This window comes from Oncorhynchus tshawytscha, linkage group LG01, assembly GCF_018296145.1.
Source record: "Oncorhynchus tshawytscha isolate Ot180627B linkage group LG01, Otsh_v2.0, whole genome shotgun sequence".
NCBI classification, from domain to species: domain Eukaryota; kingdom Metazoa; phylum Chordata; class Actinopteri; order Salmoniformes; family Salmonidae; genus Oncorhynchus; species Oncorhynchus tshawytscha.
In genome coordinates, this window is record NC_056429.1 from 8,266,414 (window position 1) to 8,287,839 (window position 21,426).

Sequence of the window (21,426 nt, forward strand, 5' to 3'; positions counted from 1 at the left end):
TAGTCGGCTGTACCTGCACCAAAACTCCAGTAGGTTTCTTGTTCTCCATGTTTTCAAAACAGGAAGCCAATTTGTTTTTGGCACATTTTATTTCCCTGACTGATCAAAACTTGTTTTTCTCACGTCTCTCTCTCTCTCTCTCTCTCTCTCTCTCTCTCTCTCTCTCTCTCGCTCTCTCTCTCTCTCTCTCGCTCTCTCGCTCATCCCTCTGCAGCAGACATATGTTTGGAACATCGAATCTCAGTATCACAGTATAAATCACAGTATTGAATCGCAATACGTATGGTGAGAATCACAGTACATAACGTATCGGCACCTTGGTATTGGGATTTCCCTATTTACTAGCCTATACTGTCCATGCTGACAGTATTTGGGATGAAAGTTGTCATGCTATGCTAATATCACTCTTCATTAAGTGTTCAATCAATCAAATGTATTTATAAAGCCCTTTTTTTTTACATCAGCAGATGTCACAGTGGCTTATAAATAAGATGAAAAGCTCAGAGCAGTGCAGAGGCAGGGAGCACAGTGGCGAGGACTCACTAGAAGGCAGGATGGGTTTACACCCCTTGACTGATGAAGGAAGACATGATGACAGTTCCTCTGTGATCATCATTCCTTCTCTCCCCCTCTCTGTTCCCAGGCATGCTGGTAGTTAACGTGACCTGGAGAAACAAGACCTATGTCGGCACCCTCCTGGACTGCACCAGACACAACTGGGCCCCGCCAAGGTAAACAGGAACTCTCACAACTAATCATTGACACACATTCACACACACACACACACCCTTTCAAACTGAACATTCAGTCGGTCAGACACTTGAAAACTGACATATTGGTTGTCTTGAGGGCATATTTCCCCCCTCCATAGCTTTTCCTTTGCTCGGGGGCCATTATGAATGAAATATCCTTGGGTAACGTCTCCGAAGCTTCCCCCTCCCCGCTGACACAGGGCTTTCGAAATGCAACAACGAGAGTTGGAATGATTTTTCTCCTCTGCCATCTATCCTGTCCTCAGCATCACAGAGCTGTCTGAGCCTTTTATAGACTTCTCTACTAAACACCCCACTGGTCTGTCCACAGCCTGCTGGGTCTGAGTGTCCTCAACAATGTTCAAAAGCTTGAAAGCTATCTGTGCAACAGAATCAGGTAGTAATATCAATAGGTAGTAAGCTATCTGTGCAACAGAATCAGGTAGGATTATCAATAGGTACTAAGCTATCTGTGCAACAGAATCAGGTAGTATTATCAATAGGTACTAAGCTATCTGTGCAACAGAATCAGGTAGTATTATCAATCAAACCTCTATTTTGACAATAAATAATTGATCAAATATCTATAAGACAATACGGGCCCTAAAAGAGTTGGTAGGTCATTGCTTCTTCACCGTGTGTTGGCGAGGAAGATGAACAATGACCATAGTGATGTAAGTAATAGTCCTGCATCTCCATCGCGTTGTGTGTCACCCTGTAATCCAATGTTATTAGTCACATGATGATGAATACAACAGGTGTAGTAGACCTTATAGTGAAATGCCGAATACAACAGGTGTAGTAGACCTTATAGTGAAATGCTGAATACAACAGGTGTAGTAGACCGCACAGTGAAATGCTGAATACAACAGGTGTAGTAGACCTTACAGTGAAATGCTGAATACAACAGGTGTAGTAGACCTTACAGTGAAATGCTGAATACAACAGGTGTAGTAGACCTTACAGTGAAATGCTGAATACAACAGGTGTAGTAGACCGAACAGTGAAATGCTGAAAACAACAGGTGTAGTAGACCTTACAGTGAAATGCTGAATACAACAGGTGTAGTAGACCTTACAGTGAAATGCTGAATACAACAGGTGTAGACCTCACAGTGAAATGCTGAATACAACAGGTGTAGTAGACCTTACAGTGAAATGCTGAATACAACAGGTGTAGTAGACCTTACAGTGAAATGCTGAATACAACAGGTGTAGTAGACCTTACAGTGAAATGCTGAATACAACAGGTGTAGTAGACCTTACAGTGAAATGCTGAATACAACAGGTGTAGTAGACCTTACAGTGAAATGCTGAATACAACAGGTGTAGTAGACCTTACAGTGAAATGCTGAATACAACAGGTGTAGTAGACTTTACAGTGAAATGCTGAATACAACAGGTGTAGTAGACCTTACAGTGAAATGCTGAATACAACAGGTGTAGTAGACCTTACAGTGAAATGCCGAATACAACAGGTGTTGTAGACCTCACAGTGAAATGCTGAATACAACAGGTGTAGTAGACCTCACAGTGAAATGCTGAATACAACAGGTGTAGTAGACCTCACAGTGAAATGCTGAATACAACAGGTGTAGTAGACCTCACAGTGAAATGCTGAATACAACAGGTGTAGTAGACCTCACAGTGAAATGCTGAATACAACAGGTGTAGTAGACCTCACAGTGAAATGCTGAATACAACAGGTGTAGTAGACCTTATAGTGAAATGCTGAATACAACAGGTGTAGTAGACCGCACAGTGAAATGCTGAATACAACAGGTGTAGTAGACCTCACAGTGAAATGCTGAATACAACAGGTGTAGTAGACCTTACAGTGAAATGCTGAATACAACAGGTGTAGTAGACCTCACAGTGAAATGCTGAATACAACAGGTGTAGTAGACCTCACAGTGAAATGCTGAATACAACAGGTGTAGTAGACCTCACAGTGAAATGCTGAATACAACAGGTGTAGTAGACCTCACAGTGAAATGCTGAATACAACAGGTGTAGAAGACCTTACAGTGAAATGCTGAATACAACAGGTGTAGTAGACCTTACAGTGAAATGCTGAATACAACAGGTGTAGTAGACCTTACAGTGAAATGCTGAATACAACAGGTGTAGTAGACCTCACAGTGAAATGCTGAATACAACAGGTGTAGTAGACCTTACCGTGAAATGTTGAATACAACAGGTGTAGTAGACCTCACAGTGAAATGCTGAATACAACAGGTGTAGTAGACCTTATAGTGAAATGCTGAATACAACAGGTGTAGTAGACCTTATAGTGAAATGCTGAATACAACAGGTGTAGTAGACCTCACAGTGAAATGCTGAATACAACAGGTGTAGTAGACCTTATAGTGAAATGCTGAATACAACAGGTGTAGTAGACCTTATAGTGAAATGCTGAATACAACAGGTGTAGTAGACCTTATAGTGAAATGCTGAATACAACAGGTGTAGTAGACCTTATAGTGAAATGCTGAATACAACAGGTGTAGTAGACCTTACAGTGAAATGCTGAATACAACAGGTGTAGTAGACCTTATAGTGAAATGCTGAATACAACAGGTGTAGTAGACCTTACAGTGAAATGCTGAATACAACAGGTGTAGTAGACCTTACAGTGAAATGCTGAATACAACAGGTGTAGTAGACCTTACAGTGAAATGCTGAATACAACAGGTGTAGTAGACCTACGGGTGTTCCGGTACAGAGTCAATGTGGAGGCTATATACAGGGGATACTGGTACAGAGTCTCTGCCCTGTCTGATTCCTTTTAATTTAGTGGATGGTAGGATTATCTCCCTGTAACCTAGTGGACAGCTCTGTGTGATTCCTTTTCATTTAGTGGATGGTAGGATTATCTCCCTGTAACCTAGTGGACAGCTCTGTGTGATTCCTTTTCATTTAGTGGATGGTAGGATTATCTCCCTGTAACCTAGTGGACAGCTCTGTGTGATTCCTTTTCATTTAGTGGATGGCAGGATTATCTCCCTGTAACCTAGTGGACCTCTGTGTGATTCCTTTTCATTTAGTGGATGGTAGGATTATCTCCCTGTAACCTAGTGGACAGCTCTGTGTGATTCCTTTTCATTTAGTGGATGGTAGGATTATCTCCCTGTAACCTAGTGGACAGCTCTGTGTGATTCCTTTTCATTTAGTGGATGGTAGGATTATCTCCCTGTAACCTAGTGGACAGCTCTGTGTGATTCCTTTTCATTTAGTGGATGGTAGGATTATCTCCTTGTAACCTAGTGGACAGCTCTGTGTGATTCCTTTTAATTTAGTGGATGGTAGGATTATCTCCTTGTAACCTAGTGGACAGCTCTGTGTGATTCCTTTTCATTTAGTGGATGGTAGGATTATCTCCTTGTAACCTAGTGGACAGCTCTGTGTGATTCCTTTTCATTTAGTGGATGGTAGGATTATCTCCCTGTAACCTAGTGGACAGCTCTGTCTGATTCCTTTTAATTTAGTGGATGGTAGGATTATCTCCTTGTAACCTAGTGGACAGCTCTGTGTGATTCCTTTTCATTTAGTGGATGGTAGGATTATCTCCTTGTAACCTAGTGGACAGCTCTGTGTGATTCCTTTTCATTTAGTGGATGGTAGGATTATCTCCCTGTAACCTAGTGGACAGCCAGGGGAAACATCAACTCTGCACCATGTTTCCTGTAGTACTACAATATCAACATCAGTAATTTATTTCAGGAAGTCTGGGTTTCTAAAAAGATTTCATAACTGTTTTTTCTTTACTTTCAAAATGAGACAAACACTCACAATCCTACAAGAACTATTAAAATAGGATTTTTCAATTAACGTAAACTCTTATTATGCAATTGTGATTTGTTTATCGTTTTAAGGTTTTGTGTCATGCCACTTGGATGGATGTAGTGTGAGGAGGGTGGAGTTCTTGTGCTCATCTTACCGTGACCCTCGACCTATCACATGTCAGCATTTGTTTGATGTCACTCATTTGGTTGGTGGGTGCTGGGCCAGTTGCTCCTCTCACAGCCTGTGCGTAGCTCTGCCTGCTGGGCTGTGGCTCCTCCAGGTGTGGGTCTGCGGTGGGGGGCAGGGGGGGTGGGCCTCGTCTGGGTGGGTCTGAAGCTGGGCTGGGGTGGTCTGTGCTGCGCTGGCTGTGGTCGGCATTGAGGTTGGTGGTGCTGTGGTCGTGGCTGGGGGTTCCAGGGTGCTGGTCCGTAGTGTTGTCTCGGTGATCTCGGTGGGGTGGAGATTGCTCCGCTGTTCCTGGGTGGAGGACTGTCACAGCCCCTCCTCTGCATTGCAGGGGCGGCTCCTCCTGCAGGCAGAGGAGGGTCGTTAGTGATTGGAGTCACCTGGGATCAGAGTATTTAAACTGTCACTAATCACCTCTCTCTCTCCGCTCCTCCAGGTATGAACCTGTTTTGTTTGTTCTTTTGTAGTTTTGCATAGTTTTCACTCAGTCATTCACACACAGATTCACGCATCCCTGCACTTTACAAACACCTTACATTATGATACTTCCACACCTCATTCCTTTTTCTTAGTTTAAAGTTAATAGTTTTGTTTATAATAAAGAACATGTTTTAATTGGCCTATACCTGTTGTTCGCGTCCCCTCATTTTTGCCACAGGCTATGAGCCGGCCTGTGACAAGTGGGGGCTCATCCGTAAGTTAAAGTTAATTGTCGGACTGCGGTTTAAAGTGACATCCTTGAGAGTCTTGGCAAGGATGGGGACTGTCTCCCTGTACAGGTGAACATGGTCATAGAGACGGTCCAGATCGAGGGTGGGATGGTGGGCCAGGTGTACATTGGGTCGCAGGGCACAGTCCAGATCGAGGGTGGGATGGTGGGCCAGGTGTACATTGGGTCGCAGGGCACAGTCCAGATCGAGGGTGGGATGGTGGGCCAGGTGTACATTGGGTCGCAGGGCACAGTCCAGATCGAGGGTGGGATGGTGGGCCAGGTGTACATTGGGTCGCAGGGCACAGTCCAGATCGAGGGTGGGATGGTGGGCCAGGTGTACATTGGGTCGCAGGGCACAGTCCAGATCGAGGGTGGGATGGTGGGCCAGGTGTACATTGGGTCGCAGGGCACAGTCCAGATCGAGGGTGGGATGGTGGGCCAGGTGTACATTGGGTCGCAGGGCACAGTCCAGATCGAGGGTGGGATGGTGGGCCAGGTGTACATTGGGTCGCAGGGCACAGTCCAGATCGAGGGTGGGATGGTGGGCCAGGTGTACATTGGGTCGCAGGGCACAGTCCAGATCGAGGGTGGGAGGGTGGGCCAGGTGTACATTGGGTCGCAGGGCACAGTCCAGATCGAGGGTGGGATGGTGGGCCAGGTGTACATTGGGTCGCAGGGCACAGTCCCGGGAGAGGCTGGTGTTTATTCTTTGGATTGTGGCAGGGTGGAAGTCCTTCCTCTGTAGAAGGGTTGACATAACGATTCTTGATTTGGGGAAGATTGCGCAGGCCTTCGCAATCACTCCACGTAGTGCAGTCGCCACCCACTCCTGCTGAGCACGCAGGTCGTTGCTTCCGATGTGTATGATTATGTGGCTTGGCGACCCGAGATGGGCCTTGTCAAGCAGCCCCATGGCCCTCTGCGTTGTTGGGCACCACACCTTTCTCCTTTTGTGTCTAGGGAGAGACAAAGACAGGCTGTGTCTGCAGTCTGTCCTCTGTTATCTTTCTCTCCTGCAGTCTGTCCTCTGTTATCTTTCTCTCCTGCAGTCTGTCCTGTTTTCTTTCTCTCCTGCAGTCTGTCCTGTTCTCTTTCTCTCCTGCAGTCTGTCCTGTTCTCTTTCTCTCCTGCAGTCTGTCCTCTGTTATCTTTCTCTCCTGCAGTCTGTCCTCTGTTCTCTTTCTCTCCTGCAGTCTGTCCTCTGTTATCTTTCTCTCCTGCAGTCTGTCCTCTGTTCTCTTTCTCTCCTGCAGTCTGTCCTCTGTTCTCTTTCTCTCCTGCAGTCTGTCCTCTTTTCTTTCTCTCCTGCAGTCTGTCCTCTGTTCTCTTTCTCTCCTGCAGCCTGTCCTCTGTTCTCTTTCTCTCCTGCAGTCTGTCCTCTTTTCTTTCTCTCCTGCAGTCTGTCCTCTGTTCTCTTTCTCTCCTGCAGTCTGTCCTCTGTTCTCTTTCTCTCCTGCAGCCTGTCCTCTGTTCTCTTTCTCTCCTGCAGCCTGTCCTCTCTTAGTGTGGTCAGATCGTTATTACTACTGCTCTTTTTGGACCTCCTTTGTTAGATCAGCCAGCTCTCACCTCCTTTGTTAGATCAGCCAGCTCTCTCACCTCCTTTGTTAGATCAGCCAGCTCTCACCTCCTTTGTTAGATCAGCCAGCTCTCTCACCTCCTTTGTTAGATCAGCCAGCTCTCTCACCTCCTTTGTTAGATCAGCCAGCTCTCTCACCTCCTTTGTTAGATCAGCCAGCTCTCACCTCCTTTGTTAGATCAGCCAGCTCTCTCCTCCTTTGTTAGATCAGCCAGCTCTCTCACCTCCTTTGTTAGATCAGCCAGCTCTCTCACCTCCTTTGTTAGATCAGCCAGCTCTCACCTCCTTTGTTAGATCAGCCAGCTCTCACCTCCTTTGTTAGATCAGCCAGCTCTCACCTCCTTTGTTAGATCAGCCAGCTCTCACCTCCTTTGTTAGATCAGCCAGCTCTCTCACCTCCTTTGTTAGATCAGCCAGCTCTCACCTCCTTTGTTAGATCAGCCAGCTCTCTCTTGAGTCCGTCTCTCTCTTGCTGAACCTCTTTCAGCTGTGTTGCAAGGCTGCTGTCCTTCTCTGTCCTCACCTTGGTTAGGAGCTCCTCAAAGGTGTGGTTGTCTGGTTGCTGTTTGTTCACGCTCGCCCTCAGCAGGACCACCTCCAGTCTGGTGAACTCATCCCTCATGCAGCCATGGTGGTGAGGAGGGCCTGAGCCTGCTCTGCACTGAGGGGGTCGCTCTCCTCCTGGGGCATATCCTCCACTATGGTGGGAAGAGAGGTGCTGGATGTGCCTCCTTGGGTGGGGATAGTAGGGGTGAGGGTGGTGCTGGTGGAGTTTGTCTGGTGGGAGGGCATGTCACTGGTGGTGTCCTTATCTTTCTCTGCTCTCTCCTTATGAGAGTGAGCCTAATGTTACCTTGCACCATGACAGTCCCAGTCTTGTAGAGGTTGATTGTTATCGTGGTGCTGTCAGGGTCATCTGTCTCTTTGATTTTCAGCTTCCACCCATTACAGATTCCCTCTTTCTTTATGGATGGGTAGTGAGAGCACACTGCTGAGCGCCATGCATTTGGCTGGTCAGTGAGGAAGATGAGATTACTCACATCACCGTTTTTGTAGAGGTCTGCGAAAAGGGTTTCTGGCCTCCCCTGTAGTAGTGTCTGTTTAAAAGCTTTGTTATTAGCTCATTGTTGTTAGCTCATTGTTATTTTTGGCCTCTGGAGGGTAGAGCATGGACTCAGTGCTGAGGAGGAGTGGGGACATGGTGCTTGTGGGCTCTGCTACTACTGCTGCTGCTCTGTTCTGCTGCCCCGTTGCCATGGCAACCGATTTGTTCGTCTGCTGCTGTTGCCAAAAAACCAGCAAAAAGAGTGACAAATCTTGACACAAAAAAACAGAAGATATGTTTAAAGTTAGTCCGTCTCCTTTTTGGTTTACTCACTCAGTTTGGTCGTTTGATGTAGTTGTATTAACTCCCCTTGCTAGGTTACTTCTGATAAGCTTGTTAGCATGCTGGCTAGCTTGTTAGCATGCTGGCTAGCTCGAGTCAAAACTTGAGGCGCAAAGTAACTTTTTTTCTATTCTGAATGAATAGAGTTGTTGTTCATCACTTGTCTGAAATTCTTTTTAGATTTGAGTGTTAATCTCATTTTATGAAGAAAAAAATATGAAATATATCAGGAGCTCAAGTTGAGCATGTCTCTCTCTCTCTCGTCCACCTCTGTCTCTCTCTCTCTCGTCCACCTCTGTCTCTCTCTCTCGTCCACCTCTGTCTCTCTCTCTCTCGTCCACCTCTGTCTCTCTCTCTCTCGTCCACCTCTGTCTCTCTCTCTCTCGTCCACCTCTGTCTCTCTCTCTCGCCCACCTCTTTGTCTCTCTCTCGCCCACCTCTTTGTCTCTCTCTCTCGCCCACCTCTTTGTCTCTCTCTCTCACTCATCTCTTTGTCTCTCTCTCTCTAGCCCACCTCTTTGTCTCTCTCTCTAGCCCACCTCTTTGTCTCTCTCTCTTGCCAACCTCTTTGTCTCTCTCTCATTTCTCCTCTCTCGCTCTTTCTCATTTCCCCTCTCTCTCGTTACCTCTCTCTCCTTCTTGTTACCTATCTCTAGTTACATCTCCCTTTCTCTCCTTACCCCTCTCGCTCTCTCACGCTACCCCTGTCTCTCGCGCTACCCCTCTCTCTCTCTCGTTACCTCTCTCTCTAGCCCCTGTTGGCTGTTGTGTAAAGGCAGGATGTTATCTCCTATCTGATCAACGTTGCCTAATCCTGTCAAGCCCTGTGGCGCTTGGCGATCTGTCAGAACACACTGGGCTGTTGAGATTGGGGGATAAGGAGAGGATCAGAATCTGTCGCAGGTCCTCTCCCAGAGCCGCTAGTAATAGCCCTTCTCGGAGCGGGGATGATTCAGAGACTGAGAATAGCAACAGGATTGTGAGAGCTCCGTGGAGTGGTTCACCAGCTTTACTTAGAAGCTAGATATTAAAACAATACTATCTATTGGCTGTTGGTGGGGATTGGTGAGTTCTCTGGTTTGAGGCTCTGTTACTGTGGTGGGGAGTGATGAGGGCAGTGTTCTCTGGTTTGAGGCTCTGTTATTGTGGTGAGGGTTGATGTGGGCAGTGTTCTCTGGTTTGAGGCTCTGTTATTGTGGTGAGGGTTGATGAGGGCAGTGAGTTCTCTGGTTTGAGGCTCTGTTATTGTGGTGGGGGTTGATGAGGGCAGTGAGTTCTCTGGTTTGAGGCTCTGTTATTGTGGTGAGGGTTGATGAGGGCAGTGAGTTCTCTGGTTTGAGGCTCTGTTATTGTGGTGAGGGTTGATGAGGGCAGTGAGTTCTCTGGTTTGAGGCTCTGTTATTGTGGTGAGGGTTGATGAGGGCAGTGAGTTCTCTGGTTTGAGGCTCTGTTATTGTGGTGAGGGTTGATGAGGGCAGTGAGTTCTCTGGTTTGAGGCTCTGTTATTGTGGTGAGGGTTGATGAGGGCAGTGAGTTCTCTGGTTTGAGGCTCTGTTATTGTGGTGAGGGTTGATGAGGGCAGTGAGTTCTCTGGTTTGAGGCTCTGTTATTGTGGTGAGGGTTGATGAGGGCAGTGAGTTCTCTGGTTTGAGGCTCTGTTATTGTGGTGAGGGTTGATGAGGGCAGTGAGTTCTCTGGTTTGAGGCTCTGTTATTGTGGTGAGGGTTGATGAGGGCAGTGAGTTCTCTGGTTTGAGGCTCTGTTATTGTGGTGGGGATTGATGAGGGCAGTGAGTTCTCTGGTTTGAGGCTCTGTTATTGTGGTGGGGTATTAATGGCGGATAGGTTTTAATTCTCTGGCTTTGGTTTTCCTCTAGGTTCTGTGAGTCCCCCACCAGTGACATGGAGATGAGGAACGGCCGGGGCCGGGGGAAGAGGATGAGGCCTAACGGAAACACACCCGTCAATGAGAACAGCAACTCGTCGGATAACAAGGGCAGCGGCACCAGCAAGACGCGCGCCGCCAACAGCAGCAGCAAGAGCCGACGGGGCACGCCGCCCAACAGCAACACAGAAGACGTCAAAGCCAGCCCTTCGTCGGCTAACAAGCGCAAGAACAAGCCTGCCTCAGACATGGAGCCCAACTCCAGTTCGGAGGACACCAAGGGCAGCAAACGCATGCGCACCAACTCCAACAGCGGCCCTGGAGGAGTGCCCCAGCCGCCTCACACTCTCCTCCCTGGCAAACCCAGCATAAAGATGGAACCACTGCCCCCACAGCAACTCGACCGCAACTGCCCTTCGCCGGTGCTCATTGACTGCCCGCACCCCAACTGCAACAAGAAGTACAAGCACATTAATGGCCTCAAGTACCACCAGGCCCGTGCCCACAATGATGATGACATCAAGCTGGACATGGACGGTGACAGTGAGTACGGGGAGGACTCTACGCTCCACCCCGATCCGAGCAGCTGCAATGGGGCCTCCATCTCTCAAAAGGGCTGCCTGTCACCGGCTCGCTCAGTCACGCCAAAGGGTAGGGGCTTTGAGGCCCAGACTCCGTCACCCTCCTCGGGTAAGTTTGGCTCCAAGCAGGGTAAAAAGAAGCCCTGCGAGGTCGATCTAGAGGCAGGGGGCATGCCCATGGATGGCTGTGAGGATGGGCCCTGCCTAACGGACGAGGCCAGCAACGACGGCATGGACGACAAGAAGGACAAAGCCAAGAAGATGGGTAGCGGCTCCAAGGCAGACAAGCTGGCCCAGAAGGGCATGAAGTTAACGCGGCCCATCGCCCCGACCATACCACCTCAGCAACTCTACTCCCTACAGACGGCAGGCGGCTTCCCTGCAGCCAGCCCTGGCTCCACCCCTGCCATTAGTTCAGCAGTACAGTCTATCCCCAAGAGCCCACAGCTGAAAGCGATCCAGCCCAAGCCCTCGGCCCTGGGAGACCCCTCGTCTGTGAACCCAGTGCTGAGCAGCTCCAAGGACAAGAAGAAGAAAGACAAGAAGAAGAAGGAGGCAGGAAAGGAGGGAGATAGCCCCAAAGGGAAAGGGGGAAAGCCAGAGGAAGGCAAGAGCCCGTACTCTGAATCTTCGGACCCGGGGAGCAAAGGCGACGGGCTGCTGAACGGCTCATCAGACCCCCACCAGAGCCGGCTGGCTAGCATCAAGGCCGAGGCAGACAAGATCTACAGCTTTACCGACAACGCTCCCAGTCCCTCCATCGGTGTGGCCAGCAGGATAGAGGCTGGAGGCATGGCCCAGCCCCTCACCCCACTCCATGTGGTCACACAGAACGGAGCCGACAACTCCTCGGTGAAGACCAACAGCCCGGCCTACTCTGACATCTCAGACGCGGGCGAGGATGGCGAGGGCCGGGTGGAGGGCGTCAAGGGAGTCAAGTCCGAGGAGCAGGCCACCCGAGAGGGGGCCAAGAAGTCCCTGTTCCCCACCCAAACAGCCAGCAAGGAGTCCCCCTACTATCCCGGCTACGAAAATTATTACTCCCCAAACTACGCCAACCCTAACCCTAGCCCGGGGGTGTCAGCCACGGGGGGCACACAACAGGAGGGGGCCCAGGTCAAGGTGAAAAAAGAGGAGCAGGAGGAGCGTAAGGTCAAGCAGGAGCAGCAGGAGGAGCGTAAGGTCAAGCAGGAGCAGCAGGAGGAGCGTAAGCCCGAGATAGGTACCTCTGGACCGGGGCAACAGCAGCAGCAACAGGCCTCGGTCATCCAGCAGCGCTCCAACATGTATATGCAGCCTCTCTACTACAACCAGTATGCCTACGTTCCCCCGTACGCCTACCACCCGGACCAGGCCTACCACAACCACCTGCTGAACACCAACCCGGCCTACCGGCAGCAGTACGATGAGCGGCAGAGGCAGGTGGTAGCTGAGCAGCACCGCGCCGCAGAGAAGAAATCAGATGCTGCTGGAAAGGAGCGAGAGCGAGAGGGCTCCTCAGGGAAGGAGCGGGGTGAGGAATGGAAGCAGAAGGCTTTGGTGCCCCCCACCCTGTCCAAGGCTCCCAGTGTCACAGACCTGGGCAAAGGCGGGCCGCACCAGGGCAAGCCACCCAAAGAGCCCTCGTCCTCCTCGGAGCAGACCAAGTCATCGGTCATCATGCCCAAGGGGGAGGACGCCAAGGCGCCGGCCCAGCAGGCTGAAGGGCTGAAGATGAAGCTGAGTGAAGGAGGGCACCACGGGAAGGGGGATGAACCCAAGGCGGGCATGGAGTCCGGCAGGCCCTCGGCCATGGAACAGGCCATGTGGTACAGACAGGTAACCTAACACGTTGTGTTTGAATCGGCCGATTGTGATTGGACAAATGTATGTCTAATGATCACTATAAAACTGAGTAGAAGTGCATGCTGGTTTGTGTATTCTGGGAAATGTTTAAGTGAAGGTTCATTTTTGTAGGACACAACTGATGAGATGTCTGTAATGAGATGTTTTGTGTTGTTTTCAGGAGCCTGACTCGCGGCTGTGGCCTTACCTCTACCCCAGCAAATACCCTGAGGCCCAGAAACCACAGGATGTGGAGCGCCACAGGGAAAGAGACAGAGACCGAGGAGAGCGGGACAGAGACCGAAAGGGCAAGGAGGGCAGGGACGAGAGGGCTCGGCCCAAAGACCCCACTCCGAAGGAGGAGAGCAAAGAGGGGGTTGAGCCCCGGTTGTCTTTGGCCTTGGAGGAACACCGGGGGGTGGGAAAGGACCCAAGGGCCACCGCTGGCCACATGCAGTTCTCCTCTCCCATGGCCCAGCACCAAGGCTACATGCCTTACATGCATGGAGCCTACGCTTACGGCCAGGGGTATGACCCCAGCCACCCGGGCTACCGTGGGATGCCATCAGTCATGATGCAGAACTACCCTGGTAAGAGTTAATGCTACAGCTAACAGGATACAGTGCATTCGGGAAAATATTCAGACCCCTTCCCCTTTTCCACATTTTGTTACGTTTACAGCCTTATTCTAAAATGGATTAAATGGCTTTTTTTCCATCATCAATCTGCACACAATACCCCATAATGACATCACAATACCCCATAATGACAAAGCGAAAACAGGTTATTTTGAATTTTTGACAAATGTTTTCAAAATAAAAAGCAAGTATCTTATTTATAGAAGTATTTCTGAATGCACTGTACATACAGCTATGCCATTGGATTGTTCAAATCTGTATTATGATGATGTACAAAATTGAAAAAATAATAATAAAATAATGAATGAACACTGATATGCATTAATTTTCATGTTTGTTTGATTGTAAATGGGAACACTTAATGACTCTGGTGTCATGGTGTTTAACGTCCTCTCTCACCGACAGGGTCCTACTACTCATTCTCCCCCTATGGTAGTAAGATGGGGCCGGGCGAGGAAGGTGGCGAGAAGGCAGCGCGCGCCAGCCCCACGGTCAGTGGCAAGTCGTCCTCCGAGGCCAAGGCCCTGGACATCCTTCAGCAGCACGCCAGCCAGTACAAGAGCAAGTCGCCCACGGTTGGCGACAAGACCTCCTCGCATGAAAGGGAACGGGAGCGCGCTGTGGCCGAGCGCGAGCGAGACTTGGACCGGCCGCGTTCCTCTCCCTCGCAGCGCATCATGCCTTCCCATCACCACCTGGGCTACCCGCTGCTCTCGGGGCAGTACGACCTGTCCTACGCCACAGGTAAGTGATGGCTGGACGCCCGCCTACAAACAAGCTCAAGCACCAGGACACATCTCAGCCTACAGCTTTGGCTAGCTGCTCAAATAGAACGCACAAGGACACATCTCAGCCTACAGCGTTGGCTAGCTGCTCAAATAGAACACGCAAGGACACATCTCGGCCTACAGCATTGGCTAGCTGCTCAAATAGAACACGCAAGGACACATCTCGGCCTTCAGCGTTGGCTAGCTGCTCAAATAGAACACGCAAGGACACATCTCGGCCTTCAGCGTTGGCTAGCTGCTCAAATAGAACGCGCAAGGACACATCTCGGCCTTCAGCGTTGGCTAGCTGCTCAAATAGAACACGCAAGGACACATCTCGGCCTACAGCATTGGCTAGCTGCTCAAATAGAACACGCAAGGACACATCTCGGCTTTCAGCGTTGGCTAGCTGCTCAAATAGAACGCGCAAGGACACATCTCGGCCTACAGCATTGGCTAGCTGCTCAAATAGAACACGCAAGGACACATCTCGGCCTACAGCATTGGCTAGCTGCTCAAATAGAACACGCAAGGACACATCTCGGCCTTCAGCGTTGGCTAGCTGCTCAAATAGAACGCGCAAGGACACATCTCGGCTTTCAGCGTTGGCTAGCTACTCAAATAGAATGCGCAAGGACACATCTCGGCCTACAGCGTTGGCTAGCTACTCAAATAGAACGTGCAAGGACACATCTCGGCCTTCAGCGTTGGCTAGCTACTCAAATAGAACGCGCAAGGACACATCTTGGCCTTCAGTGTTGGCTAGCTGCTCAAATAGAACGCGCAAGGACACATCTCGGCCTACAGCGTTGGCTAGCTGCTCAAATAGAACGCACAAGGACACATCTCGGCCTACAGCGTTGGCTAGCTGCTCAAATAGAACGCACAAGGACACATCTCGGCCTACAGCGTCAGCGTTGGCTAGCTGCTCAAATAGGAGAGCGTTGGCTAGCTGCTCAAATAGAACGCTTTTATATGGCAATCACCTAACTGTGAAATGATATAACTTTGTAAGAACTTTTTCTCCCACCTAAAGTAATACAGAAAAGAAAACATTAACAAAATATCATCCGTAACTTTGGTGTATTGACTAAATCTGGAGTTATTAGTATATGGAGGTGTATCTAACTAGTGGCTCTTCCTTCACAGGTCTCTCTTCATCAGCCATAGTTGCCAGTCAACAAGCCTCCTCCCCCTCCATGTACCCCCCTGCACGGAGATGAGAATGGTAAGGAGGAACCAGATCCTCCAACAAATGGCCCCAAACTGACCCTGCTTACACACACACACACACACACACACACATATGTTTCTTCCTGATGTTTAAACATTCTCTTTGATCCAGAATAGTGTCAATATAGCTACACTAAATGGCTACACCACAAAAGTATGTGGACACCTGCTTGTCAAACATCTCAATCCAAAATCGAGGGCATTAACATGGATTTGGTCCCACCTTTGCTGTTATAACAGCCTCCACTCTTCTGGGAAGGCTTTCCACTAGATGTTGGAACATTCCTGCGGGGACTTGCTTCCATTCAGCCACAAGAGCATTGTGAGGTCGGGCACTGATGTTGGGTGATTAGGCCTGGCTCGCGTTACAATTAATTACAAAGGTGTTCGATGGGGTTGAGGTAAGGGCTCTGTGTAGCCCAGTCAAGTTCTTCCACACCGGTCTTGACAAACCATTTCTATACGGACCTTGCTTTGTGCACGGGGGCATTGTCATACTGAAACAGGAAAGGGCCTTCCCCAAACTTCCCCAAAGCACAGAATCGTCTAGAATGTCATTGTATGCTGTAGCGTTAAGATTTCCCTTCACTGGAACTAAGGGGCCTAGCCCCAACCATGACAAACAGCCCCAGACCATTATTCCTCCTCCAACAAACTTTACAGTTGACACTATACATTGGTAAAGGTAGTGTTCTCCTGGCATCCGCCAAACCCAGATTTGTCTGTCAGACTGCCAGATGGCAAAGCGTGATTCGTCACTCCAGAGAACGCGTTTCCACTGCTCCAGAGTCCAATGGTGGCGAGCTTTACACCACTGCAGCCAACACTTGGCATTGCACATGGTGATCTTAGGCTTGCGTGCGGCTGCTTGGCCACGGAAACTACAGGAAATCGGTGGTACCTTTTTATTGGGGAGAACTGGCTCGTGTTAATGGCTGGAGCGGAGTAAGTAGAATGGTATCAAATACATCAAAACACATGGTTTCCAGGTGTTTGATGCCATTCCATTTGCTCTGTCCCTCCCCTCAGCAGCCTCGTGATGGAAACCCATTTCATGAAGCTCCCGACGAACAGTTCTTGTGCTGACATTGCTTCCGGAGGCAGTTTGGAACTCGGCAGTGAGTGTTGCAACAGCACTTACAGTTGACCGGGGCAGCTCTAGCAGAGCAGAAATCTGATGAACTGACTAGTTGGAAAGATTGCATCCTATGACGGTGCCACGTTGAAAGTCACTGAGCTCCTCAGTAAGGCCATTCTACTGCCAATGTTTGTCTATGCAGATTGCATGGCTGTGTGCTCAATTGTTTACACCTGTCTGCAAAGGGTGTGGCTGAAATAGCCGAATGCACTAATTTGAAGGGGTGTCCACATACTTTTGACCATGTAGTGTATCTCTTTCTCTTTTTTTCTAAGTCAAAAAATAAATGCTTCTGTCTGACGACTAGAAGGATTTCTGGTTGTTTGATGAAACTGCAGTCTATGATGCCCTCTGCTGGACAAAATATGATCCGACATCAACTACATTACATTGAAAGTGTCAGTGTATACAGTATGTGCGGTTATCTGTAGGGCTCAACTACAATGTAAGTTTACAGGCCAATCATCTTGTTGAATGTGGATGTTAAATTCTTAGCATTGTTGTCATATAACTCTCCCCGTCTGTTTTTTTTTTCCCCCACAGGGAGACCTGATTGGCTGACCTCGACCTTGCTTGGAGCCATGTGACTGGATCACACGAAGAAGCCTGCTGCAGAGCTCATTTTAAGACATCAGTTCAATGGTGTTTGGTGTGTTTTTTTTAGTTTCTGCCTGGTTGTTCCGGCTGTTCTGCTTCCTCCTCCCTCCGCTAGTGGGATGGCCACCCTACGGCAAGGCTTCCCGTGGCTGGGTTGAGGGCTTGCCGAGGCCTTTCCTCTGGCCGGCCAGCCAGTCACGTGATGGACTAAAAGGAGAGAGGCCTGACGAGGCTGACGCGTTCTGATGGAGTGAGGCCTTATCACACGGACGGCCATATTGGAAGTGGAGGGTGCAGATGGGACAGGGGTCGATCAGAAATCACTACATAGAGATATGGACCTATAGGACTGATGGCTGACCCTGAGACTCAGAGTAATGGGCTGCAGCTTGACTTCTGGGTTGTTTCATTCATCCACCAAACTACCCACTGACCCGGAGGACATTTTGAGACATTCATTGCAATGGACCCATTTTTTTCATTCTGTTTTTTTTTTTTTTTTGGGGGGGTCGTTGTTTGGGCCAGAGGAGGGGTGACTGAAAGGGGAGCGACTGGTTTTCGTTGTCTCCATCCCTCTCCACCACTCTGGGCTTTCTATGCAAGCCGAAGCTGCTCTTCTCCTTAATACTGACAGAGACAGCCCTCCTCTTCCTCTGTTCAGTTTCAGGAGGAGAAACATTCAAGTTCACGCTCTGTTGAATCTGTAGTTGTTTTGTGTGAAAAGTTATCAATTGCCTACTTGAGTTCATTCAGAGAGTCAAACTATCCGTGTTTGTTGTTTTGTTGCTTTTTATTTGTACAAGGCTTTTTATTGTCGTGCGTTGTTCGTTCCACAGCATTAGTCTCGTCACTATTCATGTTTTTGTATTATTTTAGCAGTTTATTTGAATTGTTTTTTTCTTTGTCTTGTTGGCTTGACGACCATGTTTCCATCTCACTCTCACCCAGTGGTAAAACAAACTCCTTAGGCTGTTTGTCCCTGTGTTGAACGCTACTGGCCTTTCTGTGGTGGCGGTGACAGCTGTCTCCTGGTTTCCTTTCCCAAAGGGTCATGCAGCTTACAAAGTAGCTCCAATGCATCTGCTCCAGATCCCAGCTGCTCAGCAAGGGCCCCGGCTTAAAGGGAGAGGACATATTTGTGCCTGGAGGTACTTTGGCTTAGAGAGAAGAGGAACGGAGAGGAGCAGAGATGTACCATCCTGGTGCTTTCCAAGCTGTGACCTGGCAGGTTGCACTAATCAGAGGAGCTGCCTAGACTCTTCAGATGCTGCCTCTAGTTCCATCCAGCCGTCCATCTTCACTGGGCACTGCAGAGGCTGGAGGGGGAGAGGGGTTCTCAGACAGGCAGGCAGGCAGGCAGGCAGCCCAGGTCGTAAAGTGCACAAGGCTTTTGTTTTGTCTGTTTATGCACACTGTCTGGGACCTACATGGCTATATGAGAACGGTCTGCAAGCCACAGTCTGGCTGTCGCTAGTCTCTCACCGAACTGCATCATGGGTTATCTGCAGTTCTCCCTCATCAATGGACGTGTAAGAACACAAAGGGGAAACTCTCTAGAGCTGTCAGAGGATGCTCAGTAGATATGACTGCACTCACTCTCCCTCTGTTCTGGCCTGTAGTGATGGAGAGACGGGCAGCTCTCTCCCTCTGTTCTGGCCTGAATTGAAGGAGAGACGGGCAGCTCTCTCCCTCTGTTCTGGCCTGTAGTGATGGAGAGACGGGCAGCTCTCTCCTGTAATATTTATTCTAGGACTTCTAGTTGTGGAGTGCTGTGTTACTGGGAGTTGGCACATGCCCCTGTTAATTTTTTGGTGAATGAGCGCAATTGCAAAATGGAGTCTCTCCTGCAGGCCCACCTCCTCTCACCTCCCTCTCCTTTCCAACTATCTCTGTCTGTGTGTGGCTGCATGGTGTAAACATTAGCCCCGCACAATGTCCTTCCTAGTGGATCAAGTCAGATGCAAATTTGCTTTGGGACACTGTCCCCATCTCTGCCCCTCTCACTGTGGTTTCTGTTTATAGTGTACAGAGGAATTAGTTTTTTTGTTGGACGCTATTGGAAAATGTCCTACGCTTTCTGTCTTGTTAGCCTCCCCCCTTTCCGTTGTTGATACAATATGATAAACTGTGGAGTCCACCCCTTCAGTAGCCTCTGTTGTTATTAACCCCTCCACCAGTAGCCTGTATCCCCACTCTTGAAGCCCATGATGCCATTTTAGTCCCCTCGTCACACACGTTCCCAAGCCGCCTCGACCTCAAGGAAAACAAGTCACATTTCAACCTTGTCATTTTAACCCTCACTTATTTGTTGCTCTTGTTTTTGTTTGTTTTTGGTTCCATGAGATACTGCTCATGAATGCTTTGTGTTGTTATTACTACCTGCCGGGATAGACGAAGGTTGAGGGCCGAGCAGCTGCCCACAGAGGAGTGATAGAGAGGTATCACCGCGTCCACTCTTCTCCTGCTAATGATCCCCATTAATCCTGCCGCAGCCGCACAGCGCCCACTCAACCGCTTGTCTGTAAATCAGTAAATCTGATTCGCCGTGATGCTTTCCTTGCCCTTCAAGGATCTGGCGTGCTTGGGAGAGCAGCACAGGAAATCTGAACTAATAAATTAAATTTTTTTGTGTGCGTGTGTGTGTTTTATACATAAATGTGATTTAGCGAAGCCGATGGGAATGACACGTTTGTTGTGGCAGCGGCGGTGAAACAGACCTCAAACAGACCAAAGTGGCGTTTCATTCACCAAGAGATCAGGCCAACGCTATCATGAACAATTAAATAGGCCGTGCTCAGAGCACTGCCCCCTGTAGGAGAGTCCATTCATTCCAGTAATACTCTAATAGTTCTCCTAATCAGACACGTTCCAGTTGAATTCCCCTGCTCAACACTAACATAAGAGGCCTGTAGGATCCATAATGATCCAGTCACTAGAGAAAGGGGGATCTCCATTCAAGTCAATGTTCAATGACGTCTGGAACACCATTCTATTGCTTCTATTTCTATGGTAGGCTCATCGAGGTTGACTTTGGTTCTGTCCTGTAGTGATGTCAGTTCATATGTTACTGTTGTATGAATGTTGTTGACAGGTGACCTGGTTGATAAGCCCTACTCTCACCACAATACTGTTGATGCTCAGCCTTGATTGGATGCTGGCACAGATTATATTTCCCCCCCCCCCTGTCCTTTTCTCTGAAGTGGAGGGTTTAGGTTTTGTTTGGAAATATGTCTTGTCATACAATGGGAGAAGAGCCCGTGTTAGAAGAGCCCATGCTTTTAACACGTTCTGTATGGAGTGAGATGGGAGGTGAGGTCAGAACCAGATTATATATTAATAGTCATTTAACGGGTCTGTTAAACCAGGACCTCTGCTGGTGAAAAATGTTTTGTTTTTTTACGATACGTGGAAAAAAGTGCTTGATACATTTTTTTTTGAGGATCGAGTTTGGGGATTTTTTTTTATTTTTTTAATACAGACAGAGAAATTAGATAATGATCATACTCCCACAGCAGCCGTTGTTGAGATGTTGTCTCACTGTGCTTGGGTAGTCTGTCATTCCTTGTGTTACTCACGCCGCGGGAGGACAATGTTCTTGTGGGATTTCCTTTTCCTGTTTCTTTATTCATAAGCCCGCCCCCTAAACCCACACCCCTAAACCCTAAACCCCCCCTAAACCCACGTCCCCAGAGCAGTGGCTCAGTATCAGTCATCGGTACTTGAGAGAAAGATGTTTACAGCTTTTTTTAATTGCTATGTTTTGTTTTGGTTCATCCCCCTCTTTGCCCCTCCCCCTTACCCCCCCAAGGGTTTCTCTCTTATGTAAAGTGTACATTGCCACATGTCTTTTTTTATACAATGCTGTAACTTGCCTTTGTACATTTAGGCGAAAAAATAAATCTTTTTATGAGACAATCACTCCTGTCCCATCTGTCTTGTCTTTTTTTTCTCCACAGGGAAGGAAAAGGATCACAATAGGTGTTGTTATTAGGAAACCCTTAAGTTAATGCGTATGATACAGGTTAATGATGAGCATGATACGGGTTTATTGCGTCAACACGATACGGGTTTATTGCGTCAACGCGATACGGGTTTATTGCGTCAACGTGATACGGGTTTATTGCGTCAACGTGATACGGGTTTATTGCGTCAACGTGATACGGGTTTATTGCATCAACACGATACGGGTTTATTGCGTCAACGTGATACGGGTTTATTGCGTCAACATTCTGGTACTTGCGTGCATACATTTTTTTTGTTAAAATTCATTGAAAGACTGATTTGATATAGTTCAAATAATGGTTCACCAAATACAAACAAATTCAGTATACACTTCCTAACTAGAGGCACACGCATACACTTA

The 21,426-nt window shown here is 48.6% G+C and overlaps 1 protein-coding gene across 6 annotated transcripts in view; it reads left to right on the forward strand.

Moving 5' to 3' along the window:
• Window positions 1-20,981, forward strand: part of LOC112266881 (zinc finger protein 609) — a 191,628-nt gene extending 170,647 nt beyond the window's left edge. For all 6 annotated transcript variants that reach the window (XM_024444899.2, XM_024444816.2, XM_042325450.1 and 3 more), the window contains 6 exons: window positions 644-731; window positions 10,278-12,684; window positions 12,872-13,280; window positions 13,734-14,072; window positions 15,245-15,323; window positions 17,010-20,981. In XM_024444899.2, the coding sequence (XP_024300667.1) occupies window positions 644-731; window positions 10,278-12,684; window positions 12,872-13,280; window positions 13,734-14,072; window positions 15,245-15,318 (3,317 nt within the window). In that variant the 3' untranslated portion in view covers window positions 15,319-15,323; window positions 17,010-20,981. The remainder of the gene's footprint in view (window positions 1-643; window positions 732-10,277; window positions 12,685-12,871; window positions 13,281-13,733; window positions 14,073-15,244; window positions 15,324-17,009) is intronic.
• Window positions 20,982-21,426: the final 445 nt, after the last annotated feature.